Source organism: Microtus ochrogaster, chromosome 4 (assembly GCF_000317375.1).
Source record: "Microtus ochrogaster isolate Prairie Vole_2 chromosome 4, MicOch1.0, whole genome shotgun sequence".
Taxonomy (NCBI): domain Eukaryota; kingdom Metazoa; phylum Chordata; class Mammalia; order Rodentia; family Cricetidae; genus Microtus; species Microtus ochrogaster.
This window is the reverse complement of record NC_022011.1, coordinates 58,926,466-58,939,423: the sequence shown is the minus strand read 5'-3', so window position 1 is coordinate 58,939,423 and position 12,958 is coordinate 58,926,466. Positions and strand designations below refer to the sequence as shown.

General features: G+C 36.2%; 1 protein-coding gene across 4 annotated transcripts in view; it reads left to right on the top strand.

Moving 5' to 3' along the window:
- The window catches only part of Gtdc1 (glycosyltransferase like domain containing 1), a 270,615-nt gene that overhangs the window by 11,839 nt on the left and 245,818 nt on the right, over positions 1-12,958 (top strand). For 2 of the 4 annotated variants that reach the window (XM_013355178.2, XM_026778785.1), the window contains 2 exons: positions 2,569-2,720; positions 8,974-9,173. In XM_013355178.2, coding sequence (XP_013210632.1) covers positions 2,667-2,720; positions 8,974-9,173 — 254 coding nt within the window. In that variant the 5' untranslated portion in view covers positions 2,569-2,666. Of the gene's footprint in view, positions 1-1,704; positions 1,764-2,568; positions 2,721-8,973; positions 9,174-12,958 lie in introns of those variants that run through there. The other 2 variants (XM_026778787.1, XM_026778788.1) reach the window with 2 other exon arrangements.

Here is a 12,958-nt window from a genome sequence, read left to right as displayed (position 1 = left end):
AGAATTGCCATTTTTACTATGTTGATCCTCCCAATCCAAGAGCAAGGGAGGTCCTTCCATTTTCTGGTATCCTCTTCAATTTCTTTCTTCAGTGCCTTAAAGTTCTTGTCAAATAGATCTTTCACTTCCTTGGTTAGGGCTACCCCCAGATATTTTATGCTGTTTGTGGCTATCGTGAAAGGTGAACCTTCTCTGATTTCCCTCTCTGCTTCCCTATCCTTTGTGTATAAGAGGGAGACTGAATTTTTGGAGTTGATCTTGTATCCTGCCACATTACTAAAGCTGCATATCAGCTGTAAAAGTTCTTTGGTGGAGTTTTGGGGGTCACTATGTACACTATCGTATCATCTGCAAATAACGAAAGTTTAACTTCTTTCTTTCCCATTCGAATCCCCTTGATCCCATTATGTTGTCTTATTGCTATTGCTAGAACTTCAAGCACTGTATTGTAGAGGTATGGCGAGAGTAGACAGCCTTGTCGTGTTCCTGAGTTCAGTGGGATGGCTTTGAGTTTCTCTCCGTTTAGTTTGATGTTAGCTGTCGGCTTGCTGTATATAGCTTTTATTATATTTAGGTATGACCCTTGTATTCCTAATCTCTCCAATACTGTATGCATCTGTGCATTTGGTATATGTGCATGTCTGTGGAGACAAGAGGTCAGTGTTGGATGATTATCTGGATTGCTGTTTTTTTATCTTTTGGGCCAAGGTCTCTTACTGATTCCAGCACTTATCAAATGGCTAAGCTGCCTGCTCATTGGACTCTGGAGATTTGTCTATCTTCACCTTTCTAAGATATAGTATTGCTAATTTTATAGTTTGAAATTCAAGAGACAAATAACAACAAGTAGTTGAAAAAGGATCAGTATTTTATTATTTCTTAGTCAAATTAAATCATGGAACCTCTCACCAAAGGAAAAAATAAAATTATAATTTGCTATTTAACATAGAACATAACTTTAAAAACGTAAGTAAATAAAAATTTCATATGTACATACTTAATTATTTGTTACAGGGTTATTTGTTTGCTTTTTAAACTTATAATCAAGACTTCATTAATTCAAATCATGAAATAAGAAAATGATATTTTTAAGTATAATGTTAAATCTCAAATCAAGAAAGAATAAACAAATTTGTCAGAGATAATTAAAGTCATATGTGGATGTAAAATTGTTACTTTGCAAAAATATGTACTTAAGAGATCATTGCAATTCATAATTGGAAAAACACATTAAAAATAGCTTTAATTTGTCTCACGAACAGTTTGGCATGTAAGATTTCTGTTCTAGCTTGCTTTCTGCTGCTATGCTAAATCACTGACTAAAAGCTACTTGGGAAAAGAAAAGGCTTATTTGGTTTGTTAGTTATAGTTCATAAGCTGGGCAGTGGTGGCGCACACTTTTAATCCCAGCACTCAGGAGGCAGAGGCAGGCGGATCTCTGAGTTCGAGGCAGCCTGGTCTATAAGAGCTAGTTCCAGGACAGGCTCCAAAGCTATAGAGAAACCCTGTCTTGAAAAACCAAAAAACAAAAACCCCAAGGTTATAGTGCATCACCAAGGGAAACTAAAGCAGAGACCACTGAGCATTGTTTCTTACTGTCTTGCTTCCCCTCGCTTGATCAGCTTCCATTCTTTTACAGCCTAGGCCTGGGAAAGATAGTATTGTTCGCAGTGAGCTGGGTACACCCATATGAGTGAGCAATTGAGAATATGTACATAGGCCATCTGATGGAGGCAGTTCTTCAACTGATCTTCTCTTCTCAGGTGTGTCAAGCTGACAGTCACATTAACCAGGATACTTTCCTAAGGATTTTGATGCATCAATCCTTAGCACTTTGTTATCACAACAGGAAATAGTCAGGCAAGGAAATAAAAAGAATGATAGAATTGTGGAAATATAAAATATTAGATAGCACTATCTTTTTAATATTATACCCCAAATTATTTCTATTTAAGAACATACATTGATATAGTATATGTTAGTAACGTTAGTATGTATGTATCATAAATAATGCATTAACGTTTCCCAATAGGCATTATTTACAGTTTAAACAAATATTAGGGAAGTGGATTTATTCCTATTAGCCAGACTTTTTAATTTTATGTAGAATATTATCATTTCTCATAGTTTTTAGATTGCAAGGTTAATTTATATTTTATGCTAAATTACATTTCAGTTTTCAGAGATCACATTGAAATGGGAGGAGTTAGGATGAATCTATTCTTGGTTTTTATAGTAACTAGATTTACAAAAACAATTTTTAATGGAGTCTCTTAATTCATTCTGTCAGTCTCTCTTTTTTGCTTGAACAACAACTAAATATACCATGTTACTCTTTAGGAAAATCTGTTATTAATGTTAAATGTTAGTGGGTTTTATTTTGTTAGTGTAATCATTTGTGTCATGTTTCAATACAGAAACCTTCTTTTCTAATTTTTTACTGTTTATTGAGATTACAGGTATTTTAACCATAGGTGTTTCCCTGATGAATAATTAAAAAAGCTGAGTGGGCTGGAAGTTAATACTAACTTTTCTCAGTACTGCTGTATTTTCTCTGCTGGGTTATAGGTTTCCTTTAAAGTACAGCCTGAGGTTGTTAGAGTTGCTGGGTGGAGATTCAGTGAAGGAAGATAAACCAAGTCAAAGAAACACCTGGCGAGTCTTTGATGAGCTATTGGGAAAGTCTGATCAAATTATACTTCGTGCAGTTTATTCCTAAGGTCAGTGGTATTATTTTTTTTGTTTGCTCTGCAAGCTAAATTTTCTAGATATTGTATATAGACAAATAGAAAATGTATTTTCAGTGATTGAATGAATTTTAAAATAATGTATAGATTAACTTGTGGATCAATTTCTCATGTTTGTGGGATGAAAATTCTTGAAACTATCATCACTGAAACTACCTTCATACATCTGGGTGTCTGTGGAGTATCATCATACAACTGTTGCTTGGCTTTTAAAATTATTGCTGGGTGTTTGGAAAAAAAATTGAATATTACTTACGTTTGATTGTGCACCACATATCAGTACTGTGGGTTTCGTATATATTTTAGTTTTTCCAAACTCACTTAATATATTTGTTGATTCTAAGAATGAATGTTACGTGTAGATTTTCTACTCTTTATTGTTAAGATTTTACAGTTACCACAGTTGTAACTGCTAGAGGAGTTAGAAAATGTAGTTCACCTTGAAAATGATCATGGCTCAGGGAATAAAGAAATTGGGTCAAGCTTAAAATAAATGCAGGTGCAGTAGCAAAAACTTTTAATAAAAAAAATTAAAAATATTCATAGTACTGGATTCAAGCTACTTTTTTATTTTATATATATATATTTTTTTTAACTGATTTTTATTGAGTTCTACATTTTTCTCTGCTCTCCTCCCTTTCTCTCCCCTCCCCTTCCGCCCTCTCCCATGGTCCTCATGCTCCCAATTTACTCAGGAGATCTTGTCTTTTTTCTACTTCCCATGTAGATTAGATCCATGTATGTCTCTCTTAGTGTCCTCATTGTCTAGGTTCTCTGGGACTGTGATTTGTAGGCTGTTTTTCTTTGTCAAGCTACTTTTGTTCTGTTAATGTATTATTAGTTTCTAAATGAGGTGATTTTAGTGGCATTCTCTTGTTGCTCAAGATAATTGCATGAAATACTTTTCACATTGCAACTCCCTTTTCAGTTGTTCTGGTAAATTTCAGGTAATTCTTAAATACGTTTGTTAGTTCTTTGGTGATCTTAGAAATACCATTTATGCTATAAAATTTTGTTGTAAATTTGTCTCATATGTCAAATTTAATGTTCAACATTTAGCCATTTTTATTAAATCATACTATTGATAATGATAATGTCATAAATTTTTAATAGTATAGGAGTTTCCTCATTAGAGAACAAAATATGCTGAAGAAATGATTTTCTTCAATAAAAGTGTACTTATTTAAGAAGACTGTAAAAGTAGCTAACCATTTATCTGAAATATTTTTTATGTTTTTCTAGGGATTAAGGAATGGCCATGTACTCTTTATGAGAAATAGTATTCTGAGTTTCCTATGGTGAAGCTATATAGTTATTGCTAGGTATCTGATGTATCAGGTTTTGTTTTTTGTCCCCCCTACTCTCCCCTTCCTGTGCACCTCATTGCTATTAACAAATACCTGCCAAGAAGAAACTTGTCAAGAAAAGGGAGGAAGGCTCTGTTTCGGTTTGGATCTTAAAGACATGCAGTCCCTTACGACGGCAAAGGCATGGAGGTGCTGAGCTGTGCTGCGTGCTTTATGGCTCTCTGCTCCTGACTTCACTCCATCACTGTGCTTTCTCTAACGTAACGGACCATCTCCTTTATAAGTGCAAACCAAAATAAACCGTTCCTCACTTAGGGTGCTCTTTGCTTCTTGTCAGGAGTTTGTCTATGATGATGATGAAAATAACTGATAGAGAAAGCTGCTGCTGAGGAATTGGTCTGTTGCTGGATGGACCTGACCACGTGCTTAGAGAGAGGCCTCTGGAATTGAATTGACAGAGAAATGTGGGAGAATTTGGGACTCTCCTAGTCACTTTTAAGCAGAATTTAGGCATTCTGAAGAAAAACTGGAAGAGCAGAAAATGCTGAGAGAAATTCAGAAAATGGAGGCTCAGCCTCTGGGGTTTCAGAGGGAAATGAGAACCTTGTTGGGAGCTGGGTAGAAGATGTAGTGTTCCACTCTGTCCAGAAGCAGGTTTGATTCTGCAGAAGTCCTGAGAGAGTGGGTAGCCACATTAAAAACAATGCGCTAGTCTGTTGGGCAGCGGAGATTTCTAGACAGTAGGTAGCATTCTGGCTGTGTCATGATTACCATTTGCTGCTCTTAGCCAGGTCTGTAGTAAGAAAGTGCAGCAAACAGAGCAGAAAGTCATGGGAAATGTACGATTTAACTAGGAAAGGGTTGTAAAAAGATTCCAAAGTTGTAGACTGGGAAGGTGTGGAGAAAGTAGCTGTGATTGTTAAAGAAATGAACTTCATTAAAGAGAATTGGCAAGCTCTACAATGGAGTCGGTAGGAAATGTGCACTGAGTGCAGGATGCCACTCATCAAAGGCTGAATCTGTGACAATGAAAGTTCATTTGAAAGCAGAGAATGCTGCCTAAGGGGTTCCCTGTGGAATAGAAACTGCTTAGGAATTATTTTCTCACATTGATTCTAGAGGGCCACCACAGCTCTGCTCCAAGGGAACCAGGCTACATTTCCAACAGAACTTGGCAGTGCTGTCCATGTGGTACTGGTTTTCCAGATATGAGAGATGAAAAAGTAAGGGGTCATAGAAGCGTGAATCAAAGTTTTCCAAATCCACTAAGGACAGGCAGTATGTGGCAGTCAGATTTCCTGTGTTGAATCCTTATGATGAGCTATGAAGTGACACTCATGTGACAAGAGAAGCCCCAGGGTGTTAGAGAGGCCTGGGCCATGGGCCATGCACTGAGGAAGGCTGCAGGGTGGAAGCAGGCGGCAGGGCTTCCCAATGCTGTTGGAGCCTTTGTGATTCTGCAGATTCCAGAGGACAGCTATGCAGCCACAGGACTGCCCTTTTAGTCTTCAGTCCTGTGTATTATGACTGTGTGGTATTTCCAGAAAGGCTTAAGTGAGGGAAGACTAACCTGTGAATATGTATGGCACCATCCTGTAGGCTAAGATTCTAGATTGAATATAAATAAAGTATCAAAAAGCAAAAAGCAAGCTAAAGCCAGGTGATGGTGGTGCATGCCATTAATCCTGGGACTCAGGAGGCGGAAGCAGGCGGATCTCTGTGAGTTCGAGGCCAGCCTGGTCTACAAGAGCTAGTTCCAGGACAGACCCCAACGCTACAGGAAAACCCTGCCTCGAAAAACAAAACAAAATAAAACATAAGACCAAAACAAAGCAAAAATGAAATAGAACTTTAAAGTCAGAGGTCTTTTTAGCTTTTTCTAAGTACTGTCTTAGCCCCTTGCTAGTATTCTGAAAATGCCTATATGGCTGCCTGCTTGTGAACCTCCATTATATGAAGGTAACCACCTGCAGTTTTCTCTGGCTGCTATTAAAATGGGCAGACCGGGCATTCCCTTTATATTTTACAAATACTGTAATAGCAAAGTGGGTGCTTTCAACCTCATGCTTACTTATTTCAAACAGTGAAAATATTTAAACCATCCTGTAAAGTGCTCTAGTGACATTTGGTTTGAATCTTTATTTAAAAACCAGTTTCCCCATTTTGTTTATATTTAGTGGAAATCATCTTAGTTTCAGGTTGTGCTTTAAGAAGAGTATAGGGAAGAATTCATTTTTTTCTTCCACAGAAGTTCCAATAGAAGTAGTGGAGGTACTGCCAGGATATGTCTGTTTCCACAAAACAAGCAGAACAAATTCCATGAACCAAAGCCACTAAGTATAGTTTTCAGAGATGGTAGGACATAGTTACTTTCCCTAGAAAAATATCCCAAATGTAGGCACACCCATTAGCCACAGAAAAATGTTCGAATAAATGTTACTTCAAACCTGTACACTTCCCTTTTATGGAGCTATTAAAGGGATAGTAATCCACTATAGCTATAATTTTTTTCATTTTGTTTTTCTGTTTTCGACCTCCCACATGCTTTGTTTTTAGATTTGCTCCCTGAGTCTCATTCTACAGCAGCACCTATGCGAGCTGCCTCCACAGTGACTGAGTCTCATTCTACAGCAGCACCTATGCGAGCTGCCTCCACAGTGACTGAGTCTCATTCTACAGCAGCACCTATGCGAGCTGCCTCCACAGTGACTGAGTCTCATTCTACAGCAGCACCTATGCGAGCTGCCTCCACAGTGACTGATGGCTTGTAGATACACTTGTGATGCAAACCCATGTGAAGCATTGTAGAATAATCATGAGGCATGCTTTTCATTAGTCATAGAAAAAGGCACAATGATGTAGACCTAGAAAGCAGGTTATTTTAAAGTGCTTTTTACCTATATTCCTTGAAATCTTTGGTATAGTCTTTCAAAAATGCTTTTCATTTGTCTCTCAAATATTTTTAAGGTTTTTTTTAAATCATCACTTGAAAGATTAATCAATTGCCTCTATTAAATGTGTGTGAGAACACATTGATACTGTGTTAGGAAAGCAGGAGAGAGATCCCCATTGCTACCGTAAGAACACAGCTCTCAATAGCCGCGTCCTAAGTTTATGAAATACCAGCTGCTGATGAGAAATGGATTGGATTTGAAACTCACCTGCACATTCAATTTTCCTTTCTGTCCTTGATAGGAGGCCTTGACTGAAAATAACAGAATTTAAAACTCTTGCATATTTTTAGTGATACACATTTTTGTTAGATAGTGATTTATACATTTAAAGGTAATAAATATTTATTTTATAATCTGCTGTTCCTTGTATAATCTAATTTCATCTTCATAACATGCCTCTGAGGTTGGAACCATTATCTTAATTTTATAAATGAGTCTTTCAAAGTCAGGTAACTTATCAATATTATACAGCTAGAAAGTAAACAGAATCAAGCTTGTCTCTTTCTGTTAAATACTGCATATTATTTTGCTAGTAAGTGAATTAATCTCTTTTCTCCCCCTCCCTTTATTTCATTGGGTACATTAACAAATACCATATTAAATGAAAAATTAATTGATAACACTGTGATGGGATTTCATGATAACTTAAGAACTCAACCATTAGTTTTCATTAGTATTTTATTATTTATATTTATTTTATTAATATTTATTTAATAGTTTTCTTGTTTGATTATAGTGGTAGAAACTTTTCTGGCTCACAGGCATACACTTAACACAATTTTTTGGTGATTCAGAAGAAGGTAGGATATTGAACATAGGCAGTAGGAAATTATTTGATTAAGGTATGTATAGTGTGACTCAAATTGTGTTTAATGTTTTACTGCTAGAAATTTGACTTTTAGATATAAATGCATTTCCTTTTACAATGGATTTTTTGGGAGAAGTGATAAATGGTAGGCTTAATGAAGTAACAGGAGTATTATAGTACCTGATAGTTACTGAACAGGAAAGAGCCTTAAGAATGAAACAGGGTCATCATTACTTCAAGGCGGGGCTTCTCTATGTAATTAGGTCCCGTCTTAGAGAAGTAAAAGCTCTTAGGTGACTAGTTTAAAGGCCATCTGAGAAAGTCTTAAGTCAAGCCACTGTCGAAGTTTATTGATTCAGGTTCAGCACTGAACCAGCAAAAATGTGAGAGAAATAGAAAAGGATTTTATGCTTCTGGGTAGGACAACAAATTAGAAGTAAACATAAGGCCTTGTTGTGATGAGGTGAGCAGGCCTGCTTTTCATCCTGCCTGGCTCCTGCATGGCTAGCTTTACACCCGAAATAATAACATACAAATTGTATTCATTTAAACACTGCCTGGCCCATTAGTTTCAGCCTCTTATTGGCTAATTCTCACATCTGACTTCAACCCATATGTGTAGCACCACGAGGTGGTGGCTCACTGGGAAAGATTCAGCATGTCTGACCTGGCCTCACTTCCCTTCTTCCCAGCATTCTGTTCTGTTTACTCCACCCACCTGTGTTCTGACCTATCAGGCCAAGCAGTTTTCTTTATTAATTAGTCAATGAAACATCGGATAGAAGACCCACCTACATCATTGCCTGAGGAAAACAGAAATAATGAAAATAGAGACATCTATTTCTTTTAATATAAATACCATAACTATATCAATTTATGAGATCATCCAATAAGTATTATTATTTTTTGTTGTTGTTGTTTTAAGGGAGAGCTTATTTTTGTTGTTTTGCTTGTAAGCGTCTCTGGCTGATCTGTCTCTCAAGCCTTGAGTGTGTTTATTTTTTTAAAAATTATACATAAAATCCTTGTGTGTTTTTCAGGTTTTAATTTAAGTATGCTTTTATTAGAGTTATATGTATATATTTGAAAAAATATACATGTGTATGTATTTTTGTGTGTATGTCTATAATTTATATGTAATATATTTTTGTTTTAAGTGTGAAGGATTGAACAGGCCAATGAGTATTCTCATCATTGAGGCATTTTACGGAGGCTCCCATCAACAGCTGGTAGACCTGCTCCAGGAAGAATTAGACAGTTGTGTCCTCTACACCCTTCCTGCAAAGAAATGGCATTGGAGAGCACGGACAGCAGCTTTATCCTTCTCACAGAGTATTCCCAGCAGCGAGCACTACAGGTAATGGGGCTCTATTTTGCTTTTTAAGTCTATCAGGGTGTTTCTTCGTGTCTTCTAGAATTTCTCTGACTGTAGACTTAGAAGATAGAAAAAACTTTATAAAACACAGAAAATTTTGAGAAGAAAGTAGTGATTACATTTTTGGGGGAGAACATGTAATGTGGAATACCTTGGAGGTATCTTTATTTTTTTTTTTGTACATGTGTACAGTATGTTGTGCTTATACTCTCCTCTTCCTATTACTCTGTCTCTTACATTTTTCTTGATTGTTAAATAGTGGAAAGCTATCTGCAAGTGGCGCCTGTATCTAGTGTTCTTACTATGCTGGACTCCTGTCTGTAGGATTATATTGGTTTAGTTTTGGTGACAAGTGCCTGGGTGATATGAATGGAGCTGAGCAGATAGGTTGTTGTAGAAAGGGACTTTCTATTTTTTATGAAATGAGTTAGTCACTTATTGAAGGATCAGATATCTCTTTTTTCTTGGAATGTGCCCTAGACTAACATCAAGGAAATTTCATTCATTTTTCTTTTGTAGTATTGTGACAGAATTGACGTTATTATTGTGATTTAAAGTCTTGTTTTCACCCCCACACATGCTTGAAATTCTGTTTGTTGATCTGTGTGAGCTAATGTGGCAAAGACTGATTGTTGCTGCTTATTAGCCTTTCTTCCTTATCAACAGAATCACACTTTTATTTGGGATGGCTAAACATCAAGCAGGCTCAAGGAATAGAGCATTTTTGACCCAAAGTTTTCATGATGATCTCAATCTCTTTTGTCTACTTTCCTGAATGTTTTTTGCAGTTAGGGTTGGTCAGTTCCTGTATCATAATTAGTGTGGGGACAATAGAGGGTTAGGTTAGAGCAGTACAATTAAAGTACATAATGTAAATTGGAGAAAATGTCATAATGGAGACTATTCAATTAAGATACGTAAATGACAGGGGCTGGAGAGATGGCTTAGTGGGTAAAAACACTGGCTGCTCTTCCAGAGGACCTGTATTCAGTTTCCATTACCCACACCTTCACACAGACATACATGCAAGCAAAACACATAAAATAATTTAATAAAATAAAAATTTTAAAATAGAAAAAAGATATGCTAATGTCTACAAAATATAACATAGATACAACTGAAAGGGACAGCTAGTGTTCTTCCCTCTCTTTCCTTTCCTCTTCTCATTTCTCTGAAAGGGTATTGAAATCGCTCACTGTAATTGTGGTTTTGTCTATTTTTTTTAAAACTATTCTTCATTTTGGCTTTTTGTTTACTTTTATGTTAAAACATGAACATAGCACCTACTAATATGGTAGCATAATGTTTGATAAATGTCTCAGGTGCTGTTGTATTAGTTATTTTTCTACTCACTGTGATCAGTTGCATGGCAGAAAGCAGTGTCAGAAAGGAAGGGTTAATCCAGTTTCAGAGAAGAACAGACCAACATGGCCTAACATAGTAGCTGGATTGGTGGTTGGGACCCTGGCGCTAAACAGGAATCAGAGATGGGGCATCCCCAGTTCTATTCTAGCTTTCTATTCTCATTGGATAACACCACCTTATTTAGGATGAGTCTTCCTTCCTCAGTTAACCCTGTTTGGAAATACCCCAAAGTGTGCCTGTTTAGTGCCTTTGACCCTCCCTCCCTCCCTCCCTCCCTCCCTTTCTGCTTTCTTAAGTGTTTTTATTCTACTTATAGCCACAAGATTTAGGAACAAAATGGCTGAAATTCTCCACTTTTACTCTTGAGATAAAAACTGAAAACTATGAATGTTCATTCTTTTTATTTTGATGCCATAAATTGTTCACAACAAAATAAGAAAACTATTCAGGAATGGGAAAGAAAAGCAGGTAGGTTAATAAGTAAATAAGATAATTAGCTGCTACTTTGCAAACAAATTAATGAACAATTGAAATTAGGAGAAATAAATTTATCATTCTTTGTTATGAATCGGTATTTTAAACCGTATGTTTTGATGATTGAATGATAATTCCTACAATGCAGACTGCTCAAATGTTACTTCACTCATAGAAACATTACCTTAATCTCTTAATATTATCACAGTAGTATAGCACTATTGCCTGGCTATTTTCTTTTCTTCTTAATGCAGGTTTATTAATGTTATATTTTGAGCTATCGTTGTTATTTGATGTAAGTCTTTAGCAATAAAAAGCATGCACTTTCAAAAAGCCACAGTGTGTATTTAGAAGCACAGTATTTCTATTGTCTTCACAATTTTCTACTTCAGTCTTTTATTATTCACTAATCAGATCTTCTCATATCTGTTCTGACAATAATGAGATTTGAGGGATAAATGAAAGCATACCAAAGAATCCCATTATATTATACCAGAGAGAAGTTTTCTTCATGATAAAGGGGTTTATCTGTTCCTAAAGATATGTGACTTGCTTGAAATGATAGGAAAATTGTTTAGTTTATTGCAATACTGCATGATAAGCAGTATTTAAGGAAAACAACAATATTCTGTTGTGTTGTTGAAGAATTAACTTCTAGAAAAAAATGACGAAAATGTAGAAAATCTATAATGTCATTTAAAATCTATTTTATCCAACAAAGTTGGCAATGAAAATTATGTCATGATCTTTAAATTACATTAGATATATCTCTCTGTTTAAACCTTTCCCATTTCAGTGTGGTAGAAACATTAGAGTACTTTATTCTTGATTCGATATTAGGGCCCATAGTTCTCCTACATTACAGCACCATAACAGAACCTCTTCTTCTGAGAGCTTTCTCTATCCACTTATAAGACTTAACAGAGTGCGGAAAGCCACATGACATTACTGCTCGTCATTTTTGGTATAAAGTGGTAAAAGAATGAGACACTTGAAGGGCATTCTGGGGATTATTGTGGCCGAATTTGTTCCCTAGCCATGATCCTTAGACCTTTCTTATTCCCTGGCCTGCTTCCTTTTGGTGATATATGCAGGTTGTTTGCTTCCATGGGCAGCTGCTCTATATGTATACAGAAAGCTCGGAATAGAATCACATTTTCCTTTCAGATGAACTGTTTGTGAAGTATTCACAGGAACGAGCTTATGAACAGACATTCCTGAACAGCCTTTTCATTAGAGCACGTGGAAGCATAATTGTCATTAACTCAGGTATCAAAAGGAAAAACATCAAACGTACCCAAAAGTAGAACTGAGTATAAAGAACTCTTCTGTGTCATGGTTTGAGTTGCATCCACATCCATACCACATTTTAAAGTTTTAGTTTTATTTTGTACCTGTTTTTAGTATACAGGGTCTTTCAAACCTTGTGGTTGAAGAAAGAATCTCTCTTGGTTGTACTTAGATGTAAACTGGAAATGAAACATTAGCAACAATGGAAAATAGTGAAATTTAAAGTTTGTAGATGAACAGAAAGTAGTTGCTTGAAATACTGCAATGGATAGACTGCAGGCACATCAAAGGCACACATTTTTGAAATTAAAAATATATAGCATGGGTTGATAAAAATGAGAAAATCTGTCTTAGTTAGGATTTCTGTAGCTGTAATGAAGCACCACGACCAAAAAGCAAGTTGAGGGTGAAAGGTTTTATTCAGCTTACACTTCCACATTGCAGTTTATCACTTAAGGAAGTCAGGCAGGAACCCAAGCAGGACAGGATCCTGGCAGGAGCTAAGGCAGAGGCCATGGAAAGGAGCTGCTTACTGGCTTGCTTGCTCTGGCTTGCTCAGGATTGCTCACTTTGCTTTATTTATCTATCTATCTATCTATCTATCTATCTATCTATCTATCTATCTATCTATCTATCTA